Below are 12,552 nucleotides of genomic sequence, written 5' to 3' on the forward strand. Positions count from 1 at the left end.
GCTGCTACCTTGGGTTTCTGCCTGTCCTTCTTCGCAGTGACTCTGAGCTGCTGTGGCTGCTCCCCCCAGGGACAGCTCATGGTGACGTTGATGCTCTCCACATTCTGCTGCAGGTCCACCACCATCTGTGGCTCTGACATCCTACATGCAGGGAGAAGAGGTCCTGGTCACTGAGCCAGCTGGGAGGCGGGAAGGGGCTGAGCCCCGCTCTCTGGAAGGGGCGTGGAGATGCTCACCGCTTGACGAAGACGTTCCCAATGCAGCCAGTGAGGCTGCTGAGTGCACCTGGCTCCGGCGAACCCCCGAGCTGGAAGAGCTGTCGCCCATCCTGCCGTCGCTGCCGCCGGCTGGGCCCAGTGCCTGCCGCAGCGTCCTGCAGCTCGTCGTCCACGTACAGCCGGAGCCTGCGGGGATGAGCAGCACGGGCTGAGCAGGTCCCTGTGGCTGTGGGCACCCCACCCCCACACACTGTCAGGACACGTACCCGTGGGCGTCGCTGTAGAAGGCCACGTAGTGGGTCCTGCCATCCGCATAGGCATTTTCAGTGGTGACTTTGGTTTCCAGCAGGTTCAAGGCCAACTGGCCCCTCTGGAGGGACACCTGGCACATCCCCTCCTGCAGAAAGCACCACCCCATTGCTGCTCAGCAGCTGAACCCCAAGGAAGGGCCCGTTTCCCCACTGCCCTTCAGGAGCTCAGGGCGCAGATCTCCCTGCGGATTCACCCCCTGGCCCCACCAAAATCCCCGCCTTTCCCAAGGGGCAGCAGCACCACCCCTAGAGCAGGAGCCAACGTTCCTGCCCGCTGCTGGGATACCCAGGGGGCCTGCGGGTGCCCACCTGGGTGGCGTGCTGGTAGAGCAGCCCCTCGCGCTGGCTCGTCTGGAAGCTGAAGCCGCTGTAGAAGTCCCGCAGCCCTGGCACATCCTTCAGGGCCAGGGTCAGGTAGCCATGGCCGTGGATGCTGACAGAGCGAGCCACCTGTGAAGGACACCACGCAAGCGAGGTGAAAGCCTGGCCCTGGCGTTGCAGGGGTGCTGGGAGGATGACCAAGGTGCCTGAGGTCCTCACTGGGCCTGGCTGGTGCTATGGCTAACTACGCAGAGCACCTCACCATGACCCCTCCGCACTGAAGACCTGGGGTTTTATGTTTGTTTTCGTGTGAACAAGAGGAGATTGGGTCTGTCCTGGGGGGCCTGTGCTCCATTTCCCTCCCAGACCCTTTCTCCAGCATGCTGGCCAGGCTGCCAGGGCTTTGTGCTTACCAGGAGGTCCGAGGTGCACCCATAGCTCACGCCAACAGTGCTCATACGCTTCAGATCGACGTATTTGCCAAGAGCCTTCAAGCCCTTCATGCAGCCCCGGATGGGCCCACCCGTGGGGAAGAGTGCTTTCAAGCTGCAGGAGAAATAAGCAGTGTTATGAGGACAGCCTCAGGCAGGATCCAGCACTGGGCAGGATCTGGCCCTACAGCCCTTCCAGAGTGCCTGGGAAGGACCCACGATGGCCACAGGTATGTCCGGTGCCCCAGGCACAAGGCTGCTCCAGAGCACCCAGCACAGCAAAGGATGACTCAGTGACACCCACTGGCACCTCATCCCTCACCAGAGATGGAAATGTCCCATCCTCAAAAACTCATGGTGATGGGCAGGAAGAGGACATCTTCCCCCAGAGCTTCAGACAGGCCCCAGCAGCCTTGGATGTGCTGAGAAAGGGCCAGGGCCACCACCAGGGACACTGGAGGGGAAGATGTGGACTGTCCCACCTCACCAGGGGCTGGACCCACCTGGGGGGAAGCACAGCTGGGGGCACACCACCCAGGTAGTAGGAGACGGCGTTCTCCAGGGAGTTCTCCTGCTCCACCATGAAGATGGTGAGGCGCTCCAGCCGCACCAGGATGCGCTTCTTGTTGTTCATTTTGAGGAGGAAAATCTGGATCTGGAGACAGAGGAGAAAAATGATCTGCCAGCCTGGAGCAATTAGGTCCATCACAGAGGGCAGCACGAGGTTCACAGCTCTAGTCAACTTCTTGAAGCTCTCCCCCTCCAAAAACAAGGGCTCAGGTGCCCCCAGTACCCTCTGGATGAGGAGCCCTCCAAGGGAGCTGGGCAGGTGGCTGTTCCCCCTTACCGCTTTGTTCGTGGTGCTGCTGATGGTGAGGGAGGAGGTGTTGCTGCTGGGTTTTGCCATCTCCAGGCCCGTGCTGAAGTCATAGTAAAGCACCAGCTTCCCATCCCGGATGGCCAGACACAGGAACTGCCCCTGGGGGAGGCAGGATGGACGCTCAGCCCCATGTCCTGGTGTCCAGCATGCAGCTGGGGCACTGAGCCCAACATGCCCTTTCATACGGGTGGAAGCAGGTCCTACTGCCAGTGGCCCCACATGCTGCTGCCACAATTATTGGGGATTTATCTACAAACAGCAGCGCTCAGCTGGGGCACAGAGATAGCACGGCCAGCTGAAAATGCTCCTTGGCCAGTGAACCCTGGCCCAGCTCGGCGGGTCTGTGCGTGGGTGCTCTCCAAGTTCAGGGGAGTCCCTCCAGCACCAGACAAGTGACTGCTGTGAGGTCCAGCTCCAGCCCTCCTGCGGCTTTCAACAATAGTGCAGAAATACTGCTCAAAGCAGCTCTGCCAGATCCAAAGCCCCCTTCTCCCCAGTGTCCTGAACTGGGAATGCCTGCAAGTGGGGCTGGGATTACCCCAGGCCACCAGCTGAGGGGTGAAGGCTCCCCAGGGGAGCAAGCACCTGCCTGGTTCTCCAGGAAGAAGAGGATGCCGTTGTAGGAGACCACTCGGATCTCCTGCTCGAAGCGCTTGGTCATGCCAAACTGGCTCTCAAACTTGATCTCTGCATAGCCAGTGCCATCAAAGTAGGAGCCATCCGTCAGCCAGGGGTCTCCTGTGGACTTGGACCTGAGCCACACAAGAAGAGGCCCAAGGCATCACTCCAAAGCCAACCGCCATGCTCTGGGGCTGCTGAGGGTCAGGGTAAGTGCCATGGATCAGAGCTGCCCCTGGCCTGGGTGCGGTGCCCTACCTTGCACAAGGCTTCTCAGTGGTGGTATCCAGCTGGAAGGTGCGTTGGAAGTTGTACAGGCTCACCACCTCCTCATTCAGCGTGTCCAGCTCCAGGCACCCGCGGTAGTTGGGATAGCGCAAAGTGGGAGGAGGCTGGGAATGAAACCAGACACTTACTGCAAGTTTGATCCTGGCTTCCCCATAAATTCAAGGGTTCCCCCCCCCAAGATTCTCCAAAGGTATCACTGATACCCCCTAAAAACCGTGCCTCCCTCCCTGCTGCCTGTCTCACCGTGAAGCTGGAGGGGTAGCCACCCACGTAGAAGACCACGTTGCGCGGGTCAAGGTTGAGCAGCCCCTGCTCCCCCTTGGCCACACTGTCTCCCTTGGTCTCGTGCACCGTCTGCCTCTCCACGATCACTGACATGTGCCCGTACTGCAGGATCCTGCAGCAAGGAGGGATGGTCAAGACAAGGGGAGACCTTCCAAAGAGAAGCAAACTCTGCCCTCCTTGAGCAAAGGGCCTCCCCACACAGCTCTACCAAAAAGGGGTGCATCTCCCAACAGAGGAGCCCCACAGCAGCAGTGCACTGAAAGGAGTCAGCACTCATGTCATCAGCACTGCCACAAGGCTGAATGGACCCTCCAGGATGAGCTTCACCTTTCCTCTCCTGCAGACACTCTTAGACCTTCCATGACCTGGTAAGACACTATCTCCCTGCTATTATTTTTGAGGTATCTCAAGGATACCTCAAATGTTGATCATTCAAGGATGACTGGAGATGGAGTCCACAGCACTTCTGCAAGCCCGTGGCCTGTCTAGGCTTGGGCACAGCACTACCCACATCCACTGTAGGGGCAGTCTCCTGCTGAACTTCCTCAGGATGTGTCCCATCGGTCTCCTACCTGTTGATGCTGATGGTGGCAAACTGCTCTCCAATATCCTCGTCAACGGTTAGGGAGGCTGGCTCCTCATCGCCCAGTTTGTAGACCCACTGCACTTTGCGGTCCTTGAGCACGATGCCCAGGTAGTCTCCCACGGCCTGAACGCAGGGAGAGACAGTGTCACATGCTGGCATTTGAGACAGGCGGAAGCACCAAGTGATGCTCTCCCTGATGCTCCCAAAGGCTGCGCTGGCCAAACATCCCCCGTTCCACACCCCATCCACCTCCGGCCAGGCTGACAGCTGCATCCAGGGCCTGTTCGTGTTCCCACAAAGACACTCAGGGACAGGGCAAGGGGAAGACAACCAGGCGCGATCCCCCGACATTGATGCTACCAACATAGTCTCCCACTGCCCTTGTCCTGCCTGCATGGCCCCGTCTCACCTCTCGGCTGCCCAGGTACAACACGAACCGCCCCTCCTCTGCCCCATCCTGCCGTCGCTGCCGGCTCCTGGGCTCAGGGTTTTGGATGTAGAATTTGAGGGATGTATAGGCTGCCAAATCCTGCAGGTTGCTGGGCATCCGGACCTGCACACCTGAGCTGCCGTTGAACTTCATGGGGACTTTCACCTGGAGGGAGAGAAATCCAGCCCCACGGCACTGAAACCACCACTGTTGCTGCCTGTCTCATCCCTGCCAGCTCTACCACATCAAAGCATTTTCTGGAAGCTTCCAATGAGAAAGGGACCCTGCCTGGTGGCCCCAGAGTTCTTCCAGATACCCCTCCCATTCTCATGCTGCTCTCAGCTAAGCCCAAATTCACCCCAGGCCCCCAGCACCCTGTGCACAGCCCTCACCCTCCCACGAGACTACCTTGCTGGCAGCGTTCCTCGCCTGCATGATGAGCTGTCGGATCCGCACAATGTTCTCTGACACGGTGGCATTTTTATTCCTCCTGTTCTCCAGGCTGCTCAGCTTCCCCAGGAGCAGCGGGATGGTGCTTTCCAGGCTGGACACTGGGGTTGGAGAGGAGACAGGGTTTTTGAAGGTTGGTGACGAAGGGAGATGTGAAGCTCAGGCAGTTTTGAGACATGCAAGTCAAAGCAGCAGCTGGGAGCACAGTCACAGAATAATCCCCTAAATCTAGCAGCCTTGATGGGGGCTTGTGAAAACGCTCTAGTGAATGCAGTATCCTGCAGTAAAGGTACAGGTGATATAGATGCTGCAGGGAGAGGAAAAAAAATAAAGGGCCAAGACTTAGAGTACCCACTATTGGCTGCTACCTCCCTCTACTCTTGACCTGAAGCTGCAAAGCACAGCTTCCAAAAGCACAGAGCTCTCTGGGGTCATTTGTCCATGCACTGGCTCGTGCCAGACAGCCCTGGCAGCCCAGCAGGCTCAGCACACACCAGATTTCCTGGCATCCTGGACTGCCTGGTTCAGGTCTTCATTTCGAAGGTCTCCGTACTGCTCTTTCCACTCATCCAAATTCTTCTTCATAGAGCTCAGGGTATCTTCCACTCTTGCAGCTGTTTCATTGGCCTCTGCAGCTGCTGCTTTGGCATTCTGAATCATCTCTTTTGTGTCCTCTGGAAAGAAAGAAGAAAAATCTTTGGGATGACAGGAGCAGGGAGGGAGCACCCTTGGGTTAGAGCCTGGGCATGAGGAAGGGAGCAGAAAGAACCAGTCTAGCTACCACAGAACAAACCTTGGTCCCTGCCCAGCATGTTCTGCACAGACTGGAGCTGGCTCAGGAGCTGCTCCTTCTTCACACGGAGGTCAGCTAGCTTGTCCTTTGCCATCTGCAGAGTGCCTTTAACAACTACAATTAAAGAAATGTGTATGTTGTGTGTTGGATCTCAGTCCAGCCTGAAGGACATCACACCCTCCGTGGAGCATCCCTCACCCTCGTTGAGTTTTCTCTGCTCTCTCCTCACAGCCTCCTCCAGGTTGCTGCTGTTCCTCTTCAGCTCTTTGGAGATGGCCCCAAGATTTTCTGATATGACGCTCTGTAAAACAAACATGTGTTGCCTGGGAGTCTGAAAAGAAATTCAAATGTCTGGGCCTGACCACACACAGAAATGCTTGTTCAGACAACTACAGTGAGGTGTGCTGCTGGGGCATGATGGAGAGACCCAAATGCCCAGCTTCCAGCCCAAGCTGTGGCAGCAGCTCTGCTCTCTGGCACAGAGCAAAGTGCTCGTGTCAGAGGGAAGGGGCAGCAGAGGCCTACGTGTGGGTGTGAAAAGCTGGAGGACTGTCGAGGGAGTCTGGCTTTTGCTCATCCTCACAGGGCTCCCCACAGCACGTACCATCAAAGCCTCGCCGGCTGCCTCATCAGCGTCATGGGCTGCTCGCTCGGCTTTTTTCACAGCTTCAATGATGCTGGCGTAGGCATTGGAGGCATCGATCGCCCGCTGGATGAAGCCATCCTGGTTTGTGCCCTGGATAATGCTGTGTTGGAAGATGAAGCCATCAAGTCTGCAGAGACCACTCAGGCTAGGCTGTTGCCCATGCCTCCACAGACAAATGTCTTTGGGCTCCTCATCACAACATGTTCTCCAGGATAAAACTTTGGAGATAGCACCCCGCTGTTCCCCTCCCATGGTGTGGGGCTGCAGTTTCCCATCCCCAGCTCTGTAGGAGATGGCCTGACTACTGAGTGTCAGGACCAGTGCCTCACCTGGACAGGTTCCTTGCGAGCTCATCCAGGAGCCGGGCGTGCTCCTCCGCCTGCTCCACGATGGGGATCTTGCTGCTGGCTGGGGAGAACTTCTTGACTCGCTCAGTCAGGGGCAGCTTCGCCCCATCCAGCAGGGCCGCCAGCTTCTCATATGCCTGCAAGGACACACGTCACTCCTGAGGGCTGCCACCCCCCTCGTGCTCTGCCCAGGCCAAAGCACCTCTGTCACTCACTTCCTTCGCACTCTCCATCTTCTGTAGAAAGTCAGAGACCTGAGCCAGGGAATCCTTGGCCATCCTCAGGGTCTCCTGCACCAGGGCATGCTGCTTTTGGAGTTCACGACTCTTTTGCTAGACAGACAGACACGGGGTTAGGCACCAGCAGGGCTGGGGCAGACTGCCCCTCGCTGCACAGCAGTACAGGACCACCCAGCAAAGGTCTACCTGACTCTCCTCCAGGTTGTTTCGGTTCAGGCTGTTCAAGTCCTCTGTCTGCCTGGTTTTGTTCACAGCCTCGTTGAGGGCATCGCGGAGATCCATCAGCTGGGAGCTGTGCTGAGCCAGCCGGTCCCGGATGCTGTTCACCAGGTCCTGGTTGGACTCCCAGTGGGCATGCAGCTCACTCTTCACCTGATGCAGCACTGAGGATGGAGGAGACGAGAACCGTTGCTAATTCATCCTCCTGTGTCAAAGAGCTCTTGCTGTGCTTGGCTGTGGAAAAGCCTGGTTCTGGTGTCACTTGGCAGGTATCAAGGCCAGAAGTGAACTTCTTCCGTCCCTCCCTCCCTCTTTCAGCCTGGATAGCACAGGATCTCATCCAAGGTTTTCTCCAAACCCCCAGTGCTGGTGAGAGCGATGGGATCTCTTTCAGAAAGACATCCAGCCATGCCTGAAATGCTCCGGATGATGGAGAAACCTCACCTGAAGCCTGTTCCAGTGCTTGATTATTCCTACTGTGAAAAATTACTTATCTCTAGCAAGAAACAGTTGAAAATTCCAGCTTTAAGCTGCTGAGTTATGTTTTGCTAATCAGAAGGGCTTGCTTCCTGCAGTGCCAGCGTGCCTGGTTATGCAGTGGTGCTCTCTCCCCTCGCTCCTGCAAAGGATGCCCTCAGGACAGCAGAGCTACCGTGGGTAGTGGGCTGCTGGTTGTTACTCTGAACCCCTTCCCTAGGGGACAGCGAGTATGAAGAAACATGGGGTGACTTACTCACATCCACATGTGGTGTGAATAGATCACATAATAATGGTAACTCTTGGTTCTAAGTGTTGTAATCTTTGTTCATTGAACAGAACTACCCAGTTAGTACTAACTGCTCTAAAATTTTCCTTAAGGGAAAAGGAACCACAAATGACCCCACTGGAGTGTCACGGGGGACTCTGAAACTACTGTAAAACTTGTGAGTGTGTCTGTTTATTAACAGCATTCTCCAAACGTGTCCATGATGCGTAGCATCCACATGAGCTCCAAGCCAAGCTATCAGGAATGGTTAGACCCAGCAGGATCTGGGTTAGACCCAGCCCTATCCCATGCCACTGAGCCAGACTCACACTTCTGAGCCTCCTCATGCTCGTGCCTTGCCAGCTCTGCCTGGCTGCCCAGACTGCGCTCCTTCATCTCCCGCAACATTCTTTCCACCTCAGCCATCTTCTGCCGAAACTCCTCAGTGGTGGTGGTGGTGGTGGCATTTGCTACCCCAAATCTGGCCATCTGCCGCACCAAGTCTGCAGAAAAATCCAGATCCCCTGTTAGCATTGACCAACCCAGGTCCTTCATAATCCCCAGAGATCTTTCCTCTCTTACATCACAGTCAACAAACTGCAGCCACCTTTCATGGAGTACTCAGGCATCCAAATTGCCTGAGATCACTCAGATGTATTGCCCCAAGTTTCTGCCTCCTCGGCTGCTGCCAGTAACTCATGGTACATAGCCCAAGCATCATTTTGTGGCTTTACCTCCACTCCTAGATCCAGTCACTCCCTATTTGCTAAATGTCTCTTGAAGCTGTAAGTGTAGTCTGCCCCCGTTTTATGCATTTTAATAACATTTGTGCAAGTTCAATGTGCTTTTTCCAAAGATTGTGTTTAACCAAACAGCTAAGACTCACAATAACACTAGTCAAAATAAAAGCCAGAATTGTGCAGGGATTTTAATTTAATTTGTATTTCCCTTGTTTTCCCTGTGGCTTTTTCTAAGTGATGCAATACTTGGTGCTGTTTGAAAGCAAGAGCATGGCATTCCCAGCAGGAAAAAAACCACAAAGCAGAGACCCTTCTTCACCTACCTGCAATACCCTTCTGAATACTTCGGATATTTAGCAGGAGCTGATCTCCCCTCTGATAAGTCTCTCTCACTTGCTGCTCAATACGGTTTGCTTCTCTGTGAGTCATTGTCATCTGCAACAAAAAAACACTGGCTTCGCTGAAGTACAAGATTACTGTTTATGTAATTTCTCACCAGGAAAGATGTTCCCAAAAGGCACATTAAGGCTTGGGAATGTGCAGCTTCTGAGGCCATTGAACCATGTCTCCTCCAACAGCCTGCCCTGTGCTGCTCACCTACAATGCGTTCAGGGATGGTCTTACTTAGCGCCTTCAGAGAAGCACAAGTAATAAAGGCAGCTCTGATGCAACAGGCTCTGGATCCTGAAACTGTCCTAAGACCACAGAGGACAGCACGGTCCTGCATTCCTATCACACAAAAAGCCCCATAGCCTGGAGCTAGGCCCACCTGGGTCCTGACCAGGACGCAAGAAGAGATGGAGGGCTGCAGTGTGGCCATTCAGAGAGCAGACATGTGTAGATGTACATATACACAGAGGCAGTTTGTGCAACTGTCTGGGGACGTACGTCATCAAGTAGAGACTTTTCCCTCTCCCTTAGATTAGGAGCAGGCAGTTTATAAATCAAATCTTGCTCAGTTTATCTGAAGACACAACTGATGTCTTTAGACTGTATATAGGTTGCATCCTGTAAAAGCTGTTACTGTACTGAGGCCTCCAAGGATCATTACAATAAAAAGGGTTGACTCATTTGCTCACGGGGCACAGGCTCTCCCTACTACAGCATGGATAACTCCAGGATAGACCTAGATGTTTATGTTCCTTCCTTGTATGCTCCTTCTATAAATGAATTTTTAACAAATTCATTTTTACTGGTTAAAGTTGGAGCTACCCCAAAAGCAAATAATAAATCAAGAAACAACCATCAATATCACAAGATGTTTAACAGCCCTTCAAGGAACACAGGTAATCCAGTTTGGGCATCTAAATAAGAGACCCTGACACCCAAGCTTAGTGCTGGCTGGGCAGCAGATCCATCCTACCCGAACTAGGGTCCTCACAGCCTTCGAAGCCCTCATTCTAGGTAAAAGGATGGACTCATGCTCTAGCAAAGGAAGATGGAGAAATTTCCTACTTTGTGCTGCAGCGCGTTCAGGTCCTGTGTGAGGTCCACGTTCTCATCCTCCAGCTCATCAGCCCTTTGCCTGACCTTGTTCATGGCTCTCTGGTACTCACGAAGCTGGTTCTGAAAAAAAAAAAAACACCAACCACAAGAGACAAAATCAGGTCAAAGGGCCAGGAAACATGGGCAGAAAGTTATGTGAAACCTTCCACGTACAGCGATAGTGGCCATAGTGCTGTTGAGACCATGGAGGCGAGCCCAGGCAATGGAGCTGGCGTTCAGGTTGACCAGCTGGCTGCGAATGGAGGGGAAGGACATCTCGATGCTCTGCAGATCCTCCAGCAGAAGCAGGACACAGCTGTCGCACACTGCCAGGGGAACAGAGCGGTCAGCACAGGCCCTTTCCTGGGGCTTCCCTCACCTCTTGCCCCAGGACCACAGGATACAGACCTTCACACCTCATGCTGTCTGGGCCGTTTGCCACGGGGATCTCATACTCGTGCACGCAGATGTCGCACTGCTTCCCTGTCAGCCCGTGGGAGCAAGTGCACTCGCCAGTGCGTGGGTCGCAGGAGCCCCCTCTGCACTCACACTCTGCCAAGTTTAATAACAGAGAAATGCCCGTGGCCTTATTTTGTGCTGTTACCACCCAGAGGGAGGGGAAGGAGTGGTTTTATTCCAGCTGTGGAATAAAACCTCTGCTTATCTACATGCCACTGCTTGGGGTTTCCCTGTGCAACTTAGCAACACGCACAGGACCTCAGACAGCAGCCAGTTGTTTTCCACCTTTAACAACTCAACAAGCACGTGTGCCATCAATGCCTTGTCCCACTCCTCCACACGCAGGCCCCAACACCCAGGAAGCAGGACTCACTTGTACAGCCGCTCTCGCTGAAGCCCCAGTAGCCCGGGGCACACTGCTGGCAGCGTGAGCCGCTGATGCCGGGCAGGCAGCTGCACTGGCCAGTCTGTGCATGGCAGCTGCTCCCCACAGCACCAACATCGCAGTCACACCTTCGGCAGCCGGAGCATCCCTCAAAGCCATAATATCCCTCCTAGGGAGAAGTAGGACAGTGGGCACTCTGTTCAGCAAGAGGGCACGCATGACTCCCTCCTGGGGCGCACTGAGGTGACATGGGACCTCAGACTGGCTTTCTAGGAGTGTTTTAACCACCACAAAACTCCGATCAACATGGCAATGATGTGGAGCTGCAACAAGGACCCACACACACCACAGCACCGCCCTACAAACCTGCCCCCACCCTGCAATGCCTGTGCTGCATGCACACAGGAAAATGGGGTTTATTGCAGTTTCCCAAAGGATACCACATTACTGCTCAGGCTGCAGCTGAATGCTGCTTCCATCGCTGGCTGCCAGATCTTTAATAGGCTTTTGCCACGTATTAGCAGATCATGCAAATCCAGCCTTACCCACCCGGCTGCCAGCACCGCTCTGCTCACAGGCCTGGGAACAACAGAGGGAGCTGTCCCCCATCCCCACGCCAAGGACGGGCACCATCCCAGGACACAAGTGGCCCTTACCTCGCAGCGGTCACAGTGCTGGCCTGTCACTCCGGTTTTGCAGAAGCACTGGCCTGTTTGTGGATGGCATGAGTCAGTCCCACAAGGCGAACAGTTGCACTCTACCAGGGAAAAATACACCTAGTTACACATTGAAGAGCCTGCTCAGGCGCTCACAAACCTTATTCCCAACAGGAAATCCTATTTTCCCCCCTTATCTATCACAGTCAGAGCAAAGACAGAGCCTCTCTCCTCTTGGATTTGCTTCTCCTGACAACTTAGTCCCATGACACCTGCTCTGGGCAGACTGCCTTTTGCGAGCTGTAATTTGTCTGCTGTTCCTCAGGGGGAGATGAGCAGTGCTGGGAGTGGGCTGCGCAAACCCACATCCCTAGGGAGTGCCAGTACCACCACTGCAGTAGCTGTCTGGGGCAAGAGTGTTCCAGCCTGGGTGCGGTTTGGCAGCTCGCATTCGGGGGTGGATTGGAGGTTAGGGAGTTGTGGTGCTGGAGAGCAGGTTTTTGGAACCAACTTTTTTCTTATTATCGCCATTAGAGGATGCCTGTAACGTGTGCAACCAAGCATGTGACTCACTGGGGCAATGTACCGCCTGGCTAAGGCACTAAACACACCCACAGTCAGTCTGTCCATCTTCCCCCCCACCCCACCCCACCCCAGCGCTTGCTGCCTGGCCCACTCACGTGTGCAGTTCTTGGCTGCCACTGCGTCCCCATAGTAGCCAGGGGCACAGACCTCGCACCGTGCACCAGCTGTGTGGTGCATGCACCCCGTGCAGGCGCCTGTCAGGGAGTCGCAGCTGCTGAACAGCATGTTAGGATCGGTATTCCCGCTGCAGTCACAGGGCTGGCATGAGCTGCCGATCACCAAGGGATTGCCATAGTACCCTGGGGCACAACTGGAGAAATACAGCAAGTTAAAACAGTCAGGGCATCAGGAGATCCCCACAGCTCACGCTTGCACCATGCTTGAGTTGTACAATTATAACAGTGCGAGCATCCAACACTTGTAATGGCTGCAGCC

General features: G+C 54.9%; 1 protein-coding gene across 2 annotated transcripts in view; it reads right to left on the reverse strand.

Moving 5' to 3' along the window:
• Positions 1-12,552, reverse strand: part of LAMA5 (laminin subunit alpha 5) — a 93,562-nt gene that overhangs the window by 4,217 nt on the left and 76,793 nt on the right. For both annotated transcript variants that reach the window (XM_056353727.1, XM_056353726.1), the window contains exons 45-72: positions 12,213-12,427; positions 11,533-11,633; positions 10,865-11,045; positions 10,441-10,584; positions 10,207-10,358; positions 10,003-10,113; positions 8,871-8,982; positions 8,137-8,310; positions 7,030-7,226; positions 6,820-6,936; positions 6,587-6,741; positions 6,216-6,357; positions 5,810-5,912; positions 5,612-5,725; positions 5,313-5,492; positions 4,777-4,919; positions 4,348-4,533; positions 3,925-4,061; positions 3,311-3,464; positions 3,038-3,171; positions 2,751-2,913; positions 2,129-2,260; positions 1,785-1,936; positions 1,264-1,396; positions 839-979; positions 485-615; positions 237-404; positions 9-141 (exon numbers count right to left, since the gene is read on the reverse strand). In XM_056353727.1, the coding sequence (XP_056209702.1) occupies positions 9-141; positions 237-404; positions 485-615; positions 839-979; positions 1,264-1,396; positions 1,785-1,936; positions 2,129-2,260; positions 2,751-2,913; positions 3,038-3,171; positions 3,311-3,464; positions 3,925-4,061; positions 4,348-4,533; positions 4,777-4,919; positions 5,313-5,492; positions 5,612-5,725; positions 5,810-5,912; positions 6,216-6,357; positions 6,587-6,741; positions 6,820-6,936; positions 7,030-7,226; positions 8,137-8,310; positions 8,871-8,982; positions 10,003-10,113; positions 10,207-10,358; positions 10,441-10,584; positions 10,865-11,045; positions 11,533-11,633; positions 12,213-12,427 (4,105 nt within the window). The remainder of the gene's footprint in view (positions 1-8; positions 142-236; positions 405-484; positions 616-838; positions 980-1,263; positions 1,397-1,784; positions 1,937-2,128; positions 2,261-2,750; positions 2,914-3,037; positions 3,172-3,310; positions 3,465-3,924; positions 4,062-4,347; positions 4,534-4,776; positions 4,920-5,312; positions 5,493-5,611; positions 5,726-5,809; positions 5,913-6,215; positions 6,358-6,586; positions 6,742-6,819; positions 6,937-7,029; positions 7,227-8,136; positions 8,311-8,870; positions 8,983-10,002; positions 10,114-10,206; positions 10,359-10,440; positions 10,585-10,864; positions 11,046-11,532; positions 11,634-12,212; positions 12,428-12,552) is intronic.

This window comes from Falco biarmicus, chromosome 10 (genome assembly GCF_023638135.1).
Source record: "Falco biarmicus isolate bFalBia1 chromosome 10, bFalBia1.pri, whole genome shotgun sequence".
NCBI lineage: Eukaryota > Metazoa > Chordata > Aves > Falconiformes > Falconidae > Falco > Falco biarmicus.